The sequence below is a fragment of the Sphaerodactylus townsendi genome, linkage group LG15, assembly GCF_021028975.2.
Source record: "Sphaerodactylus townsendi isolate TG3544 linkage group LG15, MPM_Stown_v2.3, whole genome shotgun sequence".
Taxonomy (NCBI): Eukaryota; Metazoa; Chordata; class Lepidosauria; order Squamata; family Sphaerodactylidae; genus Sphaerodactylus; species Sphaerodactylus townsendi.
In genome coordinates, this window is record NC_059439.1 from 33969416 (window position 1) to 33985079 (window position 15664).

General features: G+C 44.8%; 1 protein-coding gene across 1 annotated transcript; it reads right to left on the reverse strand.

Annotated features, from left to right (window-relative positions):
* Positions 1 to 3527: 3527 nt before the first annotated feature.
* Positions 3528 to 6277, reverse strand: LOC125444365 (olfactory receptor 2D3-like). Its single transcript, XM_048516774.1, has 2 exons — positions 6146 to 6277; positions 3528 to 4484 (listed from the first exon to the last, which is right to left on the reverse strand). Exon 2 carries the CDS (start codon positions 4470 to 4472, stop codon positions 3528 to 3530), a length of 945 nt encoding a protein of 314 aa, XP_048372731.1. The 5' UTR covers positions 4473 to 4484; positions 6146 to 6277.
* Between the last annotated feature and the right edge of the window lie 9387 nt (positions 6278 to 15664).

A 15664-nucleotide genomic window follows, 5' to 3' on the forward strand; every position in this document is an offset into this window, starting at 1 on the left:
AAAACGGCAACATAGTTTGTGAGCCTGCTATCATCTCAACTGTTTCAGGATTCATGAAGATAACAAAGAATATGAACCTTCTCAGCAAGGACCCTTTCACTCCCTTGGGTATTCTGAATCATTTACAGTTTGATTGTTACTTTAGCCTCTTGAGTCTGAAGCGCCTGATGTAATGATATTTTTAAAATCCTTTTTTTTAAAAAAAAAAGCCCTTCCCAATAAAGAACTGCTTCAAAATCATAAGAATCTGTAGTTCTGATTACTTAAAATGTGACCCCCTTGGGTTCCAGTGTCTCCAGGATCAGCAGACAGATTCAGTCGAGTAGGAATAATGTGTTTTAACAGCCACGTCATCCATCACCAAAATTCCGAATGGCTCTTTGAACCTCTGAACTTAACTTTCCAATGTCCCCATTTCATTCATATACTGGACTGTCACAAGTGGGAATAATAAACTCCTGCCATTCTATTCGTATTCTAGCTTAAGGTAGCAACCAGGTTGGAGGGGGTCTGCCAAGGGAGCGCTGTGCTCAGTGGTGATATCCTCACTGGCGATTAATCCTGGGATAGTCACCTGAAATATCCAGGTTCCCTCGAGATCTCCTCACAGCCGAACCAGGGAGCACGGATCAGCCTCGTTTCTGGTGCTCCTCCCACCCCTTATCACAGGATTTTCCTGGACCTGCTTGTTTTTTGGAAAAAAACACTCCAATGGGAGTGTAACGAACCAGTAAATTCCAGTCAAAAGCAACTGTATTAAGTTCTTTATTGAGCTGGCATTCTAAGTCAGTAACAGGCAATGCAGGAACTAACTCCCCCACACACAAGCAGCCGCTTTTAAGGGCTTCAGAGAAGTTCCCGCCAAGAGCAAGAAAACAGTAAACAATTTAGGTTCTCACACAGAAACCCACCCAGACAGTTTCACACAGGCAAGAAAGCATCAACTGATAACTATTCCGGGCGCCCCGCCAGAATCTACAGCAGGAGCCACCTCAAGGTTGAAACGCAACCTTACAGGGAGCTAATAGGAAATGTCCATGTGAGGGTCCATAACTTTGGCCCCCATTAACCAAACTTCACCAAACCTGGGTGGTATCATCAGGAGGGTCTCCTAAAGATACTCTGAAGTTTTGGGGCTGCTAGCTTAACAATCGCACCCCTGACAGCAGCAGCACCCGCCCCCCAAGGGGCAGGCCTGGACGTCTTCACTTGAAACATGCTGCAGTGAGGATGTTGGAACCTGGATGAAAAGGTGCTGATTCTTTTGAAACTTGGTTGTATCTAGATTAAATTTTCAGTGGGAATTCGGCCAGTGTCACCCTTTGGGGAAAAAATGCTACCTGGTGAAGAAGGGCAGTCGGAAATGGCGGGGCAGGCCAAGCCGGGCACTTTCTGGCATTAAGTGGGCATGGTGAGAACACACCCCAAGTGAGCAGCTAATGTAACCCCCATGCTCAGATTGGGTTGACCCAGAAAGGGGTGGAGACTCCTTTCTTGTAGTTAATATTTCTTTATTAAATTTTATCGGCAAAACGTCACGAATCAACTTCAATACAACAAATATCAAATAACTCACATGTGAAACATCTGCACATAATCTGTTAAGTACAAAAACAAATAGAAAGAAGAGAAAGAAAAATATATCTAGTTCACTTCCCACTAACCTCATATTTTAACTTTAAACCAATTTCTACCTAACATTATTCAGGATTTTTACCAATACAATCTTTTAATGTAACATATATACACTTCCTAACATTTATATTTAAATTACAGCTACTGTACCATATTTGCACTTCGACAGCAGCATATTCCAGTCGTTTATTCAGCCAGTCAAATACCCTGTTTCCCCGAATATAAGACATCCCCTGAAGATAAGACGTAGTAGAGGTTTTGCTGAAGTGTAAAATATAAGGCATCCCCAGAAAGTAAGACATAGCAAAGTTTTTGTTTGGAAGCATGCCCGACGAACAGAACACAGATAAATAAGACAACCCCTGAAAATAAGACATAGCGCATCTTTGGGAGCAAAAATTAATATAATACACTGTCTTATATTCGGGGAAACACGGTAGAAATAATGTGTTTTTACAGCACATCACTACCATAACCAAAAGACCAAATGGCTCTCCAAACATTGTTTAGTATAATTCACAACAGGGTTCCAATCCTTAAAAAGCCTTTCCAAGTTTTTATATTTTAACAATGTTGATAATTCACCTACAGTAGCATATTCCAGCAGGCTATTTGCCAGTCTTCAGACATTGGAAGGTCCTCGGATTTCCAATTCCTGGCTATTAAGATTCTAACAGGTTATGTCAATGTAATATGGCCGTTGCTGAGACTGTTCAACATGTACTATTGGAATGTCCAATAGTCGAGTCGTTACGCTCTATGTACATTTGTCTATTGATAGAGAGCTCAAACGCTGTCAGGCTACCATCTGTTATGAATTTTCTACTCAACGGTTCCTGTGGTCTTGTATGTGGGAATGTTGCAAGTTTTTTGAGGCACTATTTGGTGAGGAGCAATCATTGCCTACATAGTAGTAACGGCTAAATTATTTTATGTGTGCGGTTTACAAGGCGTGGTTGTGAATGTCCAACGTTGTTTTAATGTATTTTAATGTTTTAATGTCTCAGTTAGTAGATAATTGCCCCTTTTTACTAACTCTGTAATTTATAATGCCAATAAAGGCTTTGGAATTGGTATTAAGATTCTTGCTGCTGAGATCACATAGAGTTAATTTTTCACTTTCTGGTTTTACAAAGGATGCTCTCATATTGAACATAAAAATCTCCTTTTTCATAAGAAATTCATAACCCCAAATTCTTTTCATTTCAACATGAATACCTTGCCAAAATTGACTTATTTTTATACAACTCCCCCACATATGGCGCCATAAACAGGAATAATAAACCCCTGTCATTCTATCTGTAATCCAGCTTAAGGTAGCAAGGAGATTGGAGGAGGACTCTTTCTCTTGATGGCATCACAAACATATTTCAGAAATTGTCGAATTTCCCAGCCGGATTCAACTGGTGGGTTTCAAGGGCTGTGTGGCCGTGGTCTGGTAGATCTTGCTCTGAATGTGTCGCCTGCATCTGTGGCTTGCATTTTCAGAAGTGTATCACAGAGAGAAGTCTGTTAAGTGTGCGACAGACTTCTCGTTGTGATACACCTCTGAAAATGACAGCCACTGATGCAGGTGAAACGTTAGGAGCAAGATCTACCAGACCACGGCCACACAGCCCAGAAAACACACAACAACCATATTTCAGAAGCCTGCATTTTTGCCAGTTTTACCAAGCAGAGGGTTGGATAAAAACCCGACCTTTTAAAAAAATAGTTGAGCTACTGGTCCTCGGTGTTGTTCAGGTTATTAGATAGTGTTATCCAAAAGATACCCTGAGTGAATATCAATGCTGTACAGAGACCAAATCTTCATTGTAAACATCCACCAGTCAAGGTGCTTATTCACAAGATCCATCCTTTCAACAGGTGACCCTTTGGGCCAATATTAACATTCACCTTTTCAAGGCAAAGCCCGATCTGTGCAGTACCTTGGTCATCGCCTGATGGACATCCTTGTTCCGCAGAGTGTAAATGATGGGGTTCAGCAGGGGGGTCACCACAACATACAGCACTGCAATTTGCTTGTCTACATCAGGAGACCTTCCTGACTGGGGCATAATATAGTTAAGTGTGGTTGTGCCATAGAACAGGACGACCACCAATAAATGGGACGAGCATGTCGACAAGGCCTTGCGCACTCCACTGGCTGACTTCATTTGCAATACGGAAAAGAAAATGAGCCCGTAGGAAGTCAAGATGACTGACAGGGGTATCACGATGACCAGCCCTGGAAATAGAAAAATGAAGGCTTTTGTGATGTGGGTGACGTCGCATGCCAGTTTCACCACCATTGGGACCTCACAGATAAAGTGGTTGATGTGGCAGGGACCACAAAAGTGGTGGCGAAAGGTGATGCTGACGCAAACCGCTGCAACAGAAAAACCACCTAGCCAACAGGATGAAGCCAGCTGTACCTGCCGCCTTCTTCCCATAGCAGTGGCATAGATCAAGGGATGGCAGATGGCTAAGTAGCGGTCGTAGGCCATGACACCCACCAAAAGCGCTTCAGAACAACCTAAAGCGAAAGCGGCAGTCATCTGAAGTGCACATCTGACAAAGGACAATCCTCCATAACCCATCAGAAGGTGACTCAGCATCTGGGGGACAGTGCTGGTAACATAACCCATCTCCACGCTCGAGAGGTGTGTGAGGAAGAAATACATGGGCGTGTGGAGGTGGGAGTCCACCTGGATCAGCAGAATGACCCCTAAGTTCACCACAAGGGTCAATGCATAGATGACTAGAATGATCACAAAGAGCAATATCTGTGTCTCACGGTCGTTGGTGAGTCCCACCAAGATGAACGTGGTGGCACAGGTGAGGTTGTCAGTCTTCATTCAGAGCTTCTCCTATAGAGAGAGAGACGAAAATGTTCAGAAACTGTGGTGTGTATGTGTGTTTAGCATTCAACACTTTTCTTTTCTTTTTTTAAATTTTAAATACTTTATTGAAAGCTTAAAAGAAGTTACAAAATTAAAAAGAGAGAAGAAGTAAAAAGAACATAAAGATAAATCTATACAAGTTTAGTTTATATAGTTTCTTGGTACATAGACTACCGTTTCATTAGCATTATCAATTCATTCACTCATTTAATGTTAAACGTTTTTTCCATAATCCGTATATTGCTACTATTCATTTAATAATAAAATAAAATCTATAGTTATTTATACGTTCGAAACAATTGTGTTGGTTATGAACGAAGGGAAAGGGAAATCGAGAGTGTAGGTTGCGGAGGTAGGGAGAGGAGGGGGGAATAAAAAGACATAGAACAGAAGCAAAACTTATAAGATTGACTTCTCCTTCAACATTAGATCTTTGATCTTTTGATATCTCAATTAATATAAATTAAGAAGCTAACTTTCATCGTTACATTCTCTTGGATGTCCAACATTATCATCCTTAATCTACAAAGAAAACTTAACAATCATATCTTCTACGTATTAATCTATTATCCTACACGTATTAATCTATTATCTATTATCCTACATCTATTATCCTACAGTGTAGCATTCAACACTTTTCTAATGGATTTCACCTTCCCCAATTGTATCAGTTGTGCCAAAAGTTGTATGATTTTTGAATGAACTCTCTGAGGAGAGAACAGGTGCACTATTCCTCTTAGACATGAGGTTGTGCTACTAGGAGAAAATATCTTCATACTATCATTCATTCTGATCCATTATGATAACAAAAGAACGATCCATAACTTCATAGTGGAAGAAAAGCTACTTTTGCCCTTAAAATTTTTGATTTGTAGAAGAATCTTATCAGCACAGTGAGGCAAAAATTCTCCTTCTCAGACATACCCAATGTAGCAAGTGTGGTATAACAGTCTGCTGGAATGATGAGTAATCAGTATTGCAGATAAGGAACTACGTAGAAGCTAGAAAATCACTAGCTGATTGCAAAGTGCTTTCTTGTAAGCTACACTTTTCTGGATTTTGAAACCCTGAAGCCTTGACTATAATTTAATTAATTTTCAATTAGTTTTTCAAAGACGCAGTGCACTACAAGACATAGTAAATATATATTTACAAAACCTAAATCTTAATGAGATCGAAAATAATATATGCACTATCTCATCAAAATGCAATACAATAACCAGCTTATAACCAACACATTCTTTGAAAGTACAACATAAATGAAGTCATGCAATTCAATAAACTTTCACAGCCTAAATCAACAGGCTGTTGTGGGTTTTTCAAGCTGCGTGCTCTGGTCTGGTAGTTTTTGCTCCTAACGTTTCACCACAAAATTTCACGAAATCTTAGGAGCAAAAGTTACCAGACCACAGTCACACAGCCTGGAAACCCCACAACAGTCACCCCACAAAACCATAAAACAGGATGCAAACCCTAAAGCCAACTCGGGTTCATTCTCTTGCTGTTTGGCTTGTACTGAAGACCCATGTCTCTGGTCACTCCAGGTTTTACATTATCTGGGTGGAAAAATGGGTGGAGAAATGCTCTAGGTGAATGTTTATATCTTCCAGTTTTCCCAGTTTCCTTACCTCCTCCTGCTACTGGGGGAACAGTCACCCAGTCACTTTATTGCTTTCCACTACTGGTCTTGCCACTTAATTTTCTGCCTGTTGGAGATCAGTCTTGATCAGAGAAAGGACAAAGATTATTCCTGATGCACGTTTCCCCAGGGAGGTCCTGGTCTCTCTGGATGCAAGAGCTAGCCAATGTTGAAAGCCCTCTAAGATGAGGGCCAACACGGTTTGGTCAACTTCATAACCATTCTCAGCAACAGGATCCTGACAGCACAGTGGGTGGTTCTTTTTCAGCCTATGACCACAAGTGTTTGTGGATCCCAAAAAATAATAAAGACTATGGCTCTTCTCCCTAGGGATGGATACAAACCCTTTGGTGCTTTTTTTTCTAGACCATTAAAATTTGTTTTTTTCCTCTCTCATGATCTCTGATTCCCTCATGAGCTCTGGCTCATGAAAGCTCATAGGGGAATTCAAGTTGTTATTCCTTGAGGTGCCACTGGTTTTGTTTTCTTACCTCTGTCTCATTACTCTGATGAACACTTAGAAGCTGATAAAAAATTGTGTTGTTGTGGTTGAACAGTCCTGGTCATCTGGAAAACAACAATCCGAAGGTCTTTAGGACAACTAAACTGGTTTGCAACTGGTTTGAACTCAGCATGTACACCTCAGCTGCACGATCAAAATAGCACATTTGTAGTGAGAAGGAAGGGGTCATGGTGGCATCATAAAGTTGAAAAGGAAGCTACTGGGGAGGTTCTTTGCAGTGCCCAGGGGTCATGTGACAAGTCTCGTTTCCTTGTCTCCTTTCTCCATGAAACCATAGTGAAACTACTCACTTGACTCAAACCACTGTGCAGAACTCCTGAAATTCCAAGAATCATTTTCTTGAGGATGAAGTCCTAAGCTGGCAAGGAAGGATGGGATGGTGGCCAGAATTTTGCATCTTTTTCTCCTTGGGAACCCAAGGAGAAGGGTGGGGATATAAATAAATATGAGGGGTCTGTTTCAGAGCACAAGCCTAAACCCAGGTGGAGTGATTGAAGGATGAGACAATTCAACGCACAGTGACCGATGAGTAAGTCTCCACAGCAGTGAAGATTGGTAAAGCGGGCATTGCTTTCTTGAAGACTACCTTCAGGATGGAGAAAAGAGTATGCCATTTGGACTGAGGGGGGCCCCAGGGGTATCCATGAACCTGATCCATGAAATTGTTATTAAAAGGGGTGGTGGTTTATTTAGATGATGTGTTAATATATATGGAAACCATGGAACAGCATGTCAAATTGGTCAGGGAAGTTCTTTGGTGGTTTAATGTTAGGTCTCGGACCCTGAATCAATAAATGGACTCTGGATCGATGATCAGGAGTATTATTTATTGGAAGGCAATGAAGTATCCAATCTGGCAAACCTGGCTTTTGCTACCCCCTTTATTCAGAACCAACCCCCCCCCTCCCATTCTCCCAAAGAAAGTGAGAAAAAGTGATTGTAGGGCTGAGGCTCTCAAGGTCAGCAAAAGATAGAGATAAACCCACCGGGCCTCCTACCCCCACAGAGAAACAGAAGCATCCCATTTCCCATGAGAACCAAATGTGTCAGGGGTAAGCCCAGTTATCTATCTAGTGTGTGAAACCATAAAACAGCGAGATCAAGGAAAGAATGCCCCATCACATAATGGTAACAGGCTGGTTACATATATTTTTCAGCTGTTGCATTGGTGTAGGAATGCATCTCAATCAACTAGATACAATCACCATCAGTATTTTGCATCGAGCCAGGAATGCCCCTCAATCTCTGAGACGCATCCCTGACACAGGGGTCACTATGGCTATTTCAGGTCCAGTCAGCCAAGAACACCACAGGTCTCGGTGTTTTTGGTAGTTAATAGTTCTTTATTAAATGTTATCAACAAAACATCACAAATCAACTCCAAGACAACAAATATCATATAACTCACATATAAAACATCTATATACAATCTGTCAAGAACAAGAAACAAAAAGAAAAAAAGAAAGTAAAATACATCTACCGGTACTTCACTTCCCACTAACATCACATTTTAATCTTAAAACAATTTCTACCAATCTTTATTCTGGAATCTTATAAATACAATCTTTTAATTTAACATATGTACCATTCCTAATATTTACATTTAAATTACAGCTACTGTACTGCATTCCATTAATTCATACACACGCGCGCACACATATAAGTTCAATATCTTAATGTTACAAATATTCTGACAACTGCATGAGAGCAGCTCTTTGTTTAGTATAATTCACAATAGGGATCCAATCCTAAAAGATATTTACTGGAAGGTGGTGGCACGAGGCTCGACCTTTCCCTTCTGGATCTGGAGGAACCGGCAGGGCTTGAGGCCTCGCTGGTGGCTCTTTCCGTCCTCGTATCAGCACGAGTCTTCCTTTACTCACGTTGGAGCAGGGGCGATGGCGGCGATATGGGGACTTCCATGATGGATTTGAGCTGTCTATGGATGCGGCATGCTGTGGATCCGGATCTCTACCCGTTTACCGGTGTGGATTACCAGGCCTCCAGTGCAACCTGTCATGGAGGAGGCGGAGAAACTGACCACCTTTCATCGGCAACCCAGGAATCCATTGAACGTTCCTGGACTCGTATTTTGGTGATGCTCCGGGGCCACCGTGGCTGTACTGGGGCCCGTCAAGGACACGGACTAAACCTGGAATTGGGAGGGTGTCCGTGCAGCTTCCCAATCGGGCCCCCTAATCGGACCAGCGACGCACCTGAGGTGCCACCGAGAACGCGAGCCTCTGGCGTCTCCGATGTCGCTTCCAGACTGACGAAGAGTCGAGGAAAGCCTGCATTCAGCGGACGGTTTCCTCCCATCGAGAGGACTGGGATGAGAGGTAGAGCGACTCACCCGAGATACCCAAAGCGGCATGGAACCGTGAGCATGGCTATGGGAGGAAGGCAGGTACAGTTGCAACAAAATGAAAACCTGCAGAGGGACGGGAACAGCTTAGCGTAAGAGAAGTCCAGCTCGAGGATTGGACCCCGTGCGCCAAAGCCAGCTCAAACAATATACTAAATCTGTCAGTCCATGATAAGTCCTGGAACATTTCAGACTGGATTTACAACGGCAGCGGCGTTCGGAGCTCTCGCCATAAAGCGAGCTCACTGAAGCCCATGCAGCGGGACGAACTGGCTAAGTGGAGCGAGAAAGCTGCCTTGCATGTACCGGGATGCGATGACTGCGCCAAGGAGGGGCTGGCTGCGTTGGAGAGGGAACTAAGGAGGCAGCAGACCAGGAAGCCCCAAGTTGGAGTCATATGCTGTTACTGATCAGGCGGTGCCAGGGCGGCGTACCTGGGTCCTGCCACTAGCCAAGCGCACGCCAGCGCCCGGTTGACCCCGTTACAACAGCTGCCTGCCCAACCTGCTCAACCAGCGCAGCCACCTCCAGCGAAGCCAGAGCCGTCCGAGCGGGGCTACTACTGACCCCGATACCAGCCCGTTTTGATGGGACGTAACTTCCCTGCTTCATCTTGCAACTCAATGCCCACTTGGAGGAGCTATGATGGTTATACGGTCTGGCCCGAAAAATCACGGGACATGGTTCAGTCCTGGATGGGGCAGCAGCCGACTGGTTACGTCAACTCTTTGGATTTGCAGGATGAGGACTCTCGCACAGTGCCCACATTCCTCCCAAGCCTTAGGCCAGCAAGATCAGGCGAAGATGAAGCTATCCAGCACCATCAAAACTATCCAGCAAGGAAGGCAACCGCCCGTTTGCAGAATTGCCGATGAATTTCGTGCGGCTGCTGGAAGAAGCTACTCCTGAGTGGCCTGAGCGCGCGGAAATCGCAGTACTTCTCGGATGCTGTGGGCTGACGAAGCTTCGTGAAGCGGTGTTTTAATTCGGGTTCCGTGCTATTGCAAGTTGGATCAGTTGGGGTCCCAAGTGGCGTCTCGTTTGGAATCACCTTCGTCAAGGAGGCATGCAGCGAAAACCACTACTGTGTCCCACCAAAGTCAAACCCAGCGCCCCTACGAAACCACCTCGTGCGTCATGACTGGGGTTGTGTCTTTACTGCGGAGGCCAGGTCGTGGCAGCCAACTGTCCCAAGAAACAAAACCAACGTACTCCAGCTCCGGCGCACTCCGTCTGCCAAACCACCCGCGCCAGGTGGGCCGCCTCCACAGGCTTCGTCTAGCGGTTACGGCTGACAGAGGAGGAAGCAGCTGTTTAACCTTTCTTCAGCCCCATGGACGTAGGTGACTCCTGGCGGTAGTGAAAGGCAGCGCTCATTTACTGTTCAAGCATTCACAGCCAACCCAGCTAAACACACTCGCATTATAGCCTGGAAGCCCTTGTGGATTCCGGCTGCTCCCACAGCTTAATGCGGCCCCAGGTGGCAGAGGAGCTGGGTCTGGCCCGAATTACCCTGGCTACGCCCATGCAATTCACCCAAATGGACGGCCAGCCCCTGGGGAAGAAAAGTTGACTGATACAAAACGAAAGCGGTTCTCCTCTAGCCCGACCATTGGGAAAATTAGTTTATTTTGGCCAGTATTCAAACACTCCATAGTTTTGGGCATGCCTTGATTCATTGTTACATGAACCAAAGTTCATTTGGAAAGAGCGGATCCCTGGGTCACTGACCCTCCCTGCGGTGGAACACATGAATTGGGGAGAAAACCGCGTCCTGATACACCTCCTGGCTTCCTCAGTGGTGCTCGATTCATTGGCATCCCACCTGCATATCATGATCTAATGAGTTTTCAGGAGCAGGAATCTGCGATCAATTGCCACCCACAGGAACACTGACTGTAAAATTGTCATACAACCAGGGGCACAACTACCCAAGGTAGAATCTACATGAGGGAGAACCGTGCCTTCTTGGACAGAACCTTGCTTTCGCGGGTTCATCGGCTACCAAACGCACGCTGCTCCCGTTTTGTTTTGTCCAAAAGAAAGATGGTCACGGCTGCTGGAGTGCTCCGAGGTCTCAATGCGGTCTCCCTGTCCAATAAATATCATGCCTTTGATCAAAGGGACCTTTTAAGATGCACCGGCAAGGCGCATTTTAAATTGGACTTGAGAGAGAAGCTTACTACAAGTCAGAATTGCTGAAGGCTATGAACACCTGACTGCGTTTAACACAAAGTTTGGACAGTTTGGATATTTAATAATGCCATTAGATTTAAGTGGGGCCCCAGACTTTTATCGAAAACATATCAGCGAAGTTCTCCATGATTTACTGTACAAAGAGGTTGTTGGCCATACTTAGATGACGTTTACTCTAAAACCATAGAAGAGCATGAAATATTGGTTAGAATTATTAAAGCGGCAGCTAACAACTCTCTCTTTGCCAAACTCTCAAATCTGTTTTCATCAGACCTCCATTATTTAGGTTACGGATCTCGTGAGGCTTAACAATGGATCCTGCTAAATTGAAGCAGTCCTCAATGGCCTGCTCACCAACGCAAGAACTCCAGTCGTTTCTTGGTTTTGCTAATTTCTATAAAGTGACTTTATGCCCCAATTGGCTGAACTGACTCTCCCTCTCACAGACCTCACTACGCTAAGGGTAAAGATCCTATCCCGTAAGCCGGGGCCCCCCCCTTTCCTGGTCTGAGGGTGTCAAGCAGCCTTTCAACTATTAAAATCTGCGTTTACCTCGAACCTATCCTAAACACCCTGACCCAGATCTCCGTTTGTGGTTCGCGTGGATACCTCGGACAAAGCACTTAGAGGGCAGCCTGTTGCGAAAATAAAGATGGTAGAGCTGGTTCGGTATTGCTTATTTGTCCTAAAATTCTCTGGTGCCGAACTCAACTGGACTGTGGGGACAAAGGGCTGCGGCCATCAAAGTAGCACTCTCACTTGAAGCCACTGGCTGGGAGGGCTAAGCACCCTTTCAAGTTGGTGGGATCGCAAAACCTGGCAGCTCAACACCCCCCTCAGATGTCCATAAAACAACCGTTGGGCGATTTCTTTTCTCGTTTCTCTTTTACAGTCCATTTTCCTAGGAAAACCAACAAACTGGCTAGCTCGCCTACCCGGTGGAGCTGCCTGCGAGACATTCCCGTATTCTTTCCCCCTCCCAGTTGGGGTTGGCTGTCACCCGATCTCGCGTCCGCTGCCACTCCACCCCATTCCCAGTCTCGTCTCTCGGCTTTCCTGCGGGAACTGGGAGGCGGGGCTGCGAGCCTCAGCGGCGAAGGAGACTCCCAATTGCGTTTGGAGAATGGAGTTTGGCAAGAGGGGAATGTTGGTCGTGCCCCTCCTTAAACAGGTTCTTAAACTTGCCACAATGCCAATTGACTGGACATTTTGGCTTTTGAAAGCTCTGCATTTAGCCATGACGTTCTGGTGGCACTTAATGCACAAAGACGATGAGGCGCCAGTAAAAGGCTGCTTTCGGTTTATTGCAGAAGCCGACCATCGGGAAGCCCCATGGACTATTGAAACCTCTCCCGGTAGCCTCCACGCTATGGGAAGTCATCTCCATGGATTTTATTAGATTTGCCGAAAGTCATGGCAACCGCGGTTTTATGGGTGGTGGTAGACTTATTCTCTAAAGCAAGCCCATTTTATTCCATGGCTAGCTACATCCCTCCGGCTCCCAAGTTGTACGGCTGTTTATTCAACATGTTTTACCGTCTCCATTCCGCCCCCCCGTTAAGGTGGTCTCCGACCCACATGACCCCAATCATCTCAAAGTTCTGGAAGCGTTTTTTGGTTGTTGAAGTTGCGCCCGTCGCCGCCCTACCACGTTCAAAGTGGCGAGGCGGAAGCGGAACAGAACCCTAGAGCAGTATTTCACGTTGTTACTACCAACTACCACCAAGACAATTGAATAGCGACATTCCGTTCGCGAATCACGCCTACAACAATGCGGTTCCATAGTAGTACAAAACCCGAAATTGTGTCTGGTGTCCTTCCGCCGTTACCCGCAACTGCCATGACATTTTGGACCCCAGAATTTTGCCGTGGATTTCATCCCTAGCCGAGGGATGGAAGTCCCGGTCCAGACAGCTTTACAACAAACAAGGACTCTACAAAACTGGCGGATAAGTAGCACGCTCGGATTTTCTGCTCGATGTAGGCTCCTGCAGGTGTACTTATCTACAAAATCTCAGAGAGCGTGCATAAATATTCCAAACTTGGCAGAGATTTGTAGGACCTTTTCTGGTCCTCGAAGTGATTAATGATGCTCACTGCCAGCCGATTGCACTAACTCACCAGTAACATCCCATTACTGTCTTTCATTCCCAGCTTGCTCAAAGGGAACTCCAGCTTCCGATGCCTGGCTTTACGACCATGGGAGAAAACCCTACAAAACCAACTGGTAGCCACAAGCACTACGAAAGTGACACTATCCTGGACTCTACAACTGTCATGTAAGCGCTTGCAATGGCTAGTCTCGTGGGTGGGATGTTCTCTGGAGGTATAATCAATGGGTTTTATTCGAAAATGTTAGAAGCCCCACCCTTATTTCTACTTTCACCGTGCCTTTCCGCGCCAAACCTGGGGAAGGGGTCTTGCTAGAGAGGCAGAGTGTAAATTACACACTGGAATTCCGCCACTGCCTGTGCTCCAGGTCACTGTTGCCCGGGGAGAGGTTTGCAGAGGGTGGCAGGGGAGATGCCGAGAGAGCGCCGGGTGAACATGTGGGACTTTCTGGGAGGCTACAGCAGGCTGGCTCCTGCTTGAAGGGAGTTATTCAGGTTTAAATTGCCCAGGTTGGCACTCCTTGATAAATAAATTAGGTTTTGGGTTTTGCAATTTGGGGCACTCAGTCAGAAAGGTTTGCCATCACTGCTCTAGAACCAGAGTAAATACAGCATTCCTGCGTAAGGCTTGAGAACTGGCTTGCCATATTGTTTGCCCTCATGCACAGAAGGACCTTTGAAATATGACAGATTTATACTGCAATCAGATGGACAGTTACTGTGCTCTAACCTTTAAATGGACTTACAAGAGAGTAAGAATTGCATTGACAGAAACCTTTTCCCACTGTCTTAAAGGGAAAATGGCCTCTGGAACAATATTGATTGTGATCTTCCTGTATATGTATGAATGAATGTAATATTGTGTGTGTGTGTGTGTATTTGTGTTTATGTTGCTGTGAAGTCACAGCTGACTTGTGGCTACCCTGCAGTGTAAGAAGTTGTCATTGTCTGCCTCTGGATCACAATCCTGGTATTCCTCAGAGCTCTCCCATTCAAATAACTGCCAGGGCCAAGGCTGAGAGTGTGTGACTGACCCAAGGTCATCCAGCAATTTCCATGGCAGAATGGGGATTTGAACCTGGTTTTCTCAGGTCCTAGACCCGTGGTGGCGAACCTTTGACACTCCAGATGTTATGGACTACAATTCCCATCAGCCCCTTCCAGCATGGCCAATTGGCCAGAAGGGGCTGATGGGATGGGTATAACATCTCAGATATAAGGTCGCCACCTATCTAATAATACTTTGCCCTGCTCTATTCACGAAAAGGTCTCTGTGGTTTCCTAAGAGATGTGAAAATTTGATCTGCATATGATGAAATGCAGAAGAAGACGCAATACAAGGGGTTGGATCTACCCAGTTTTTTCCACGGTTGAAAAGGGAAGGAAAACCCTTTGACCTCCAGAGAAGGTTATGCTGGGACCTCCACGGACCAAATCCATGTGTGATGAGGAATACAGAGAAGAAGAACATCAGGTGAGATTGGTTGAATCCCCACTACCGTCTTAGCCAGGTTTCAGAACACAAACTAACCAGGTTTGAGGTCGTTTGTGTTCTGAAACCTGGCTAAAGGCAATCGAACTCATTTCGTGAAGAAAATCTGCCTCACATTCTCATCCCCTTTATCAGAACTGCTCCTCCAGTTTTGATTAATGAAGAATGAGAACATAACCTGTCTCGTAGATATACATATGTGTGGGAAAATGCCGGAGATTAGAATTGTGGTAATGGTATTGTCATTTTTATTAGCAATCATATTGTTTGGTGCCCTGGTTCCTTTAGTCATCTTAGAATATGGGAAGTTATTTTGGAAAGGTCACCCAGCACAGCTGAAAAATGTTAGACTCATTCATCATTTTTAGATTCAATAAAAAAAGTTTCCAGATGTATACTTATTAGTTAATAGAGAACCAATATTTCTGTCCTTTCCTTTATGCTGGGATTTATTTAACCATTTCTGAGGACCATTGATATAATTTATTCTTTGTCACTGTAAACCCAGAAGATGCTTTATCTTATTTAAAGCTCCGCAGGACTAGCAAAATTTCACGCCCTTCCTCCGGAGAAGGAGAGGGGGCAGACATTGCGAACAGATTGTCCATGACATTTATCTTCCTTGTAAGTAAAGCCGGAAGATTCTTAGTCTTAGCAAGACAGTTTAGTTAGAAATGAAGGTAATTGAACTGTCTCTCTCTGTCTTTAATAATTAGCTGCAGATTTTGGATCAGGAAATAAAATATTATTATGGATGGATCTTTGTTCATGAATTTATGTTGCATATTTACATGCTGAGGGTGGGGGAACTGGCCACACCA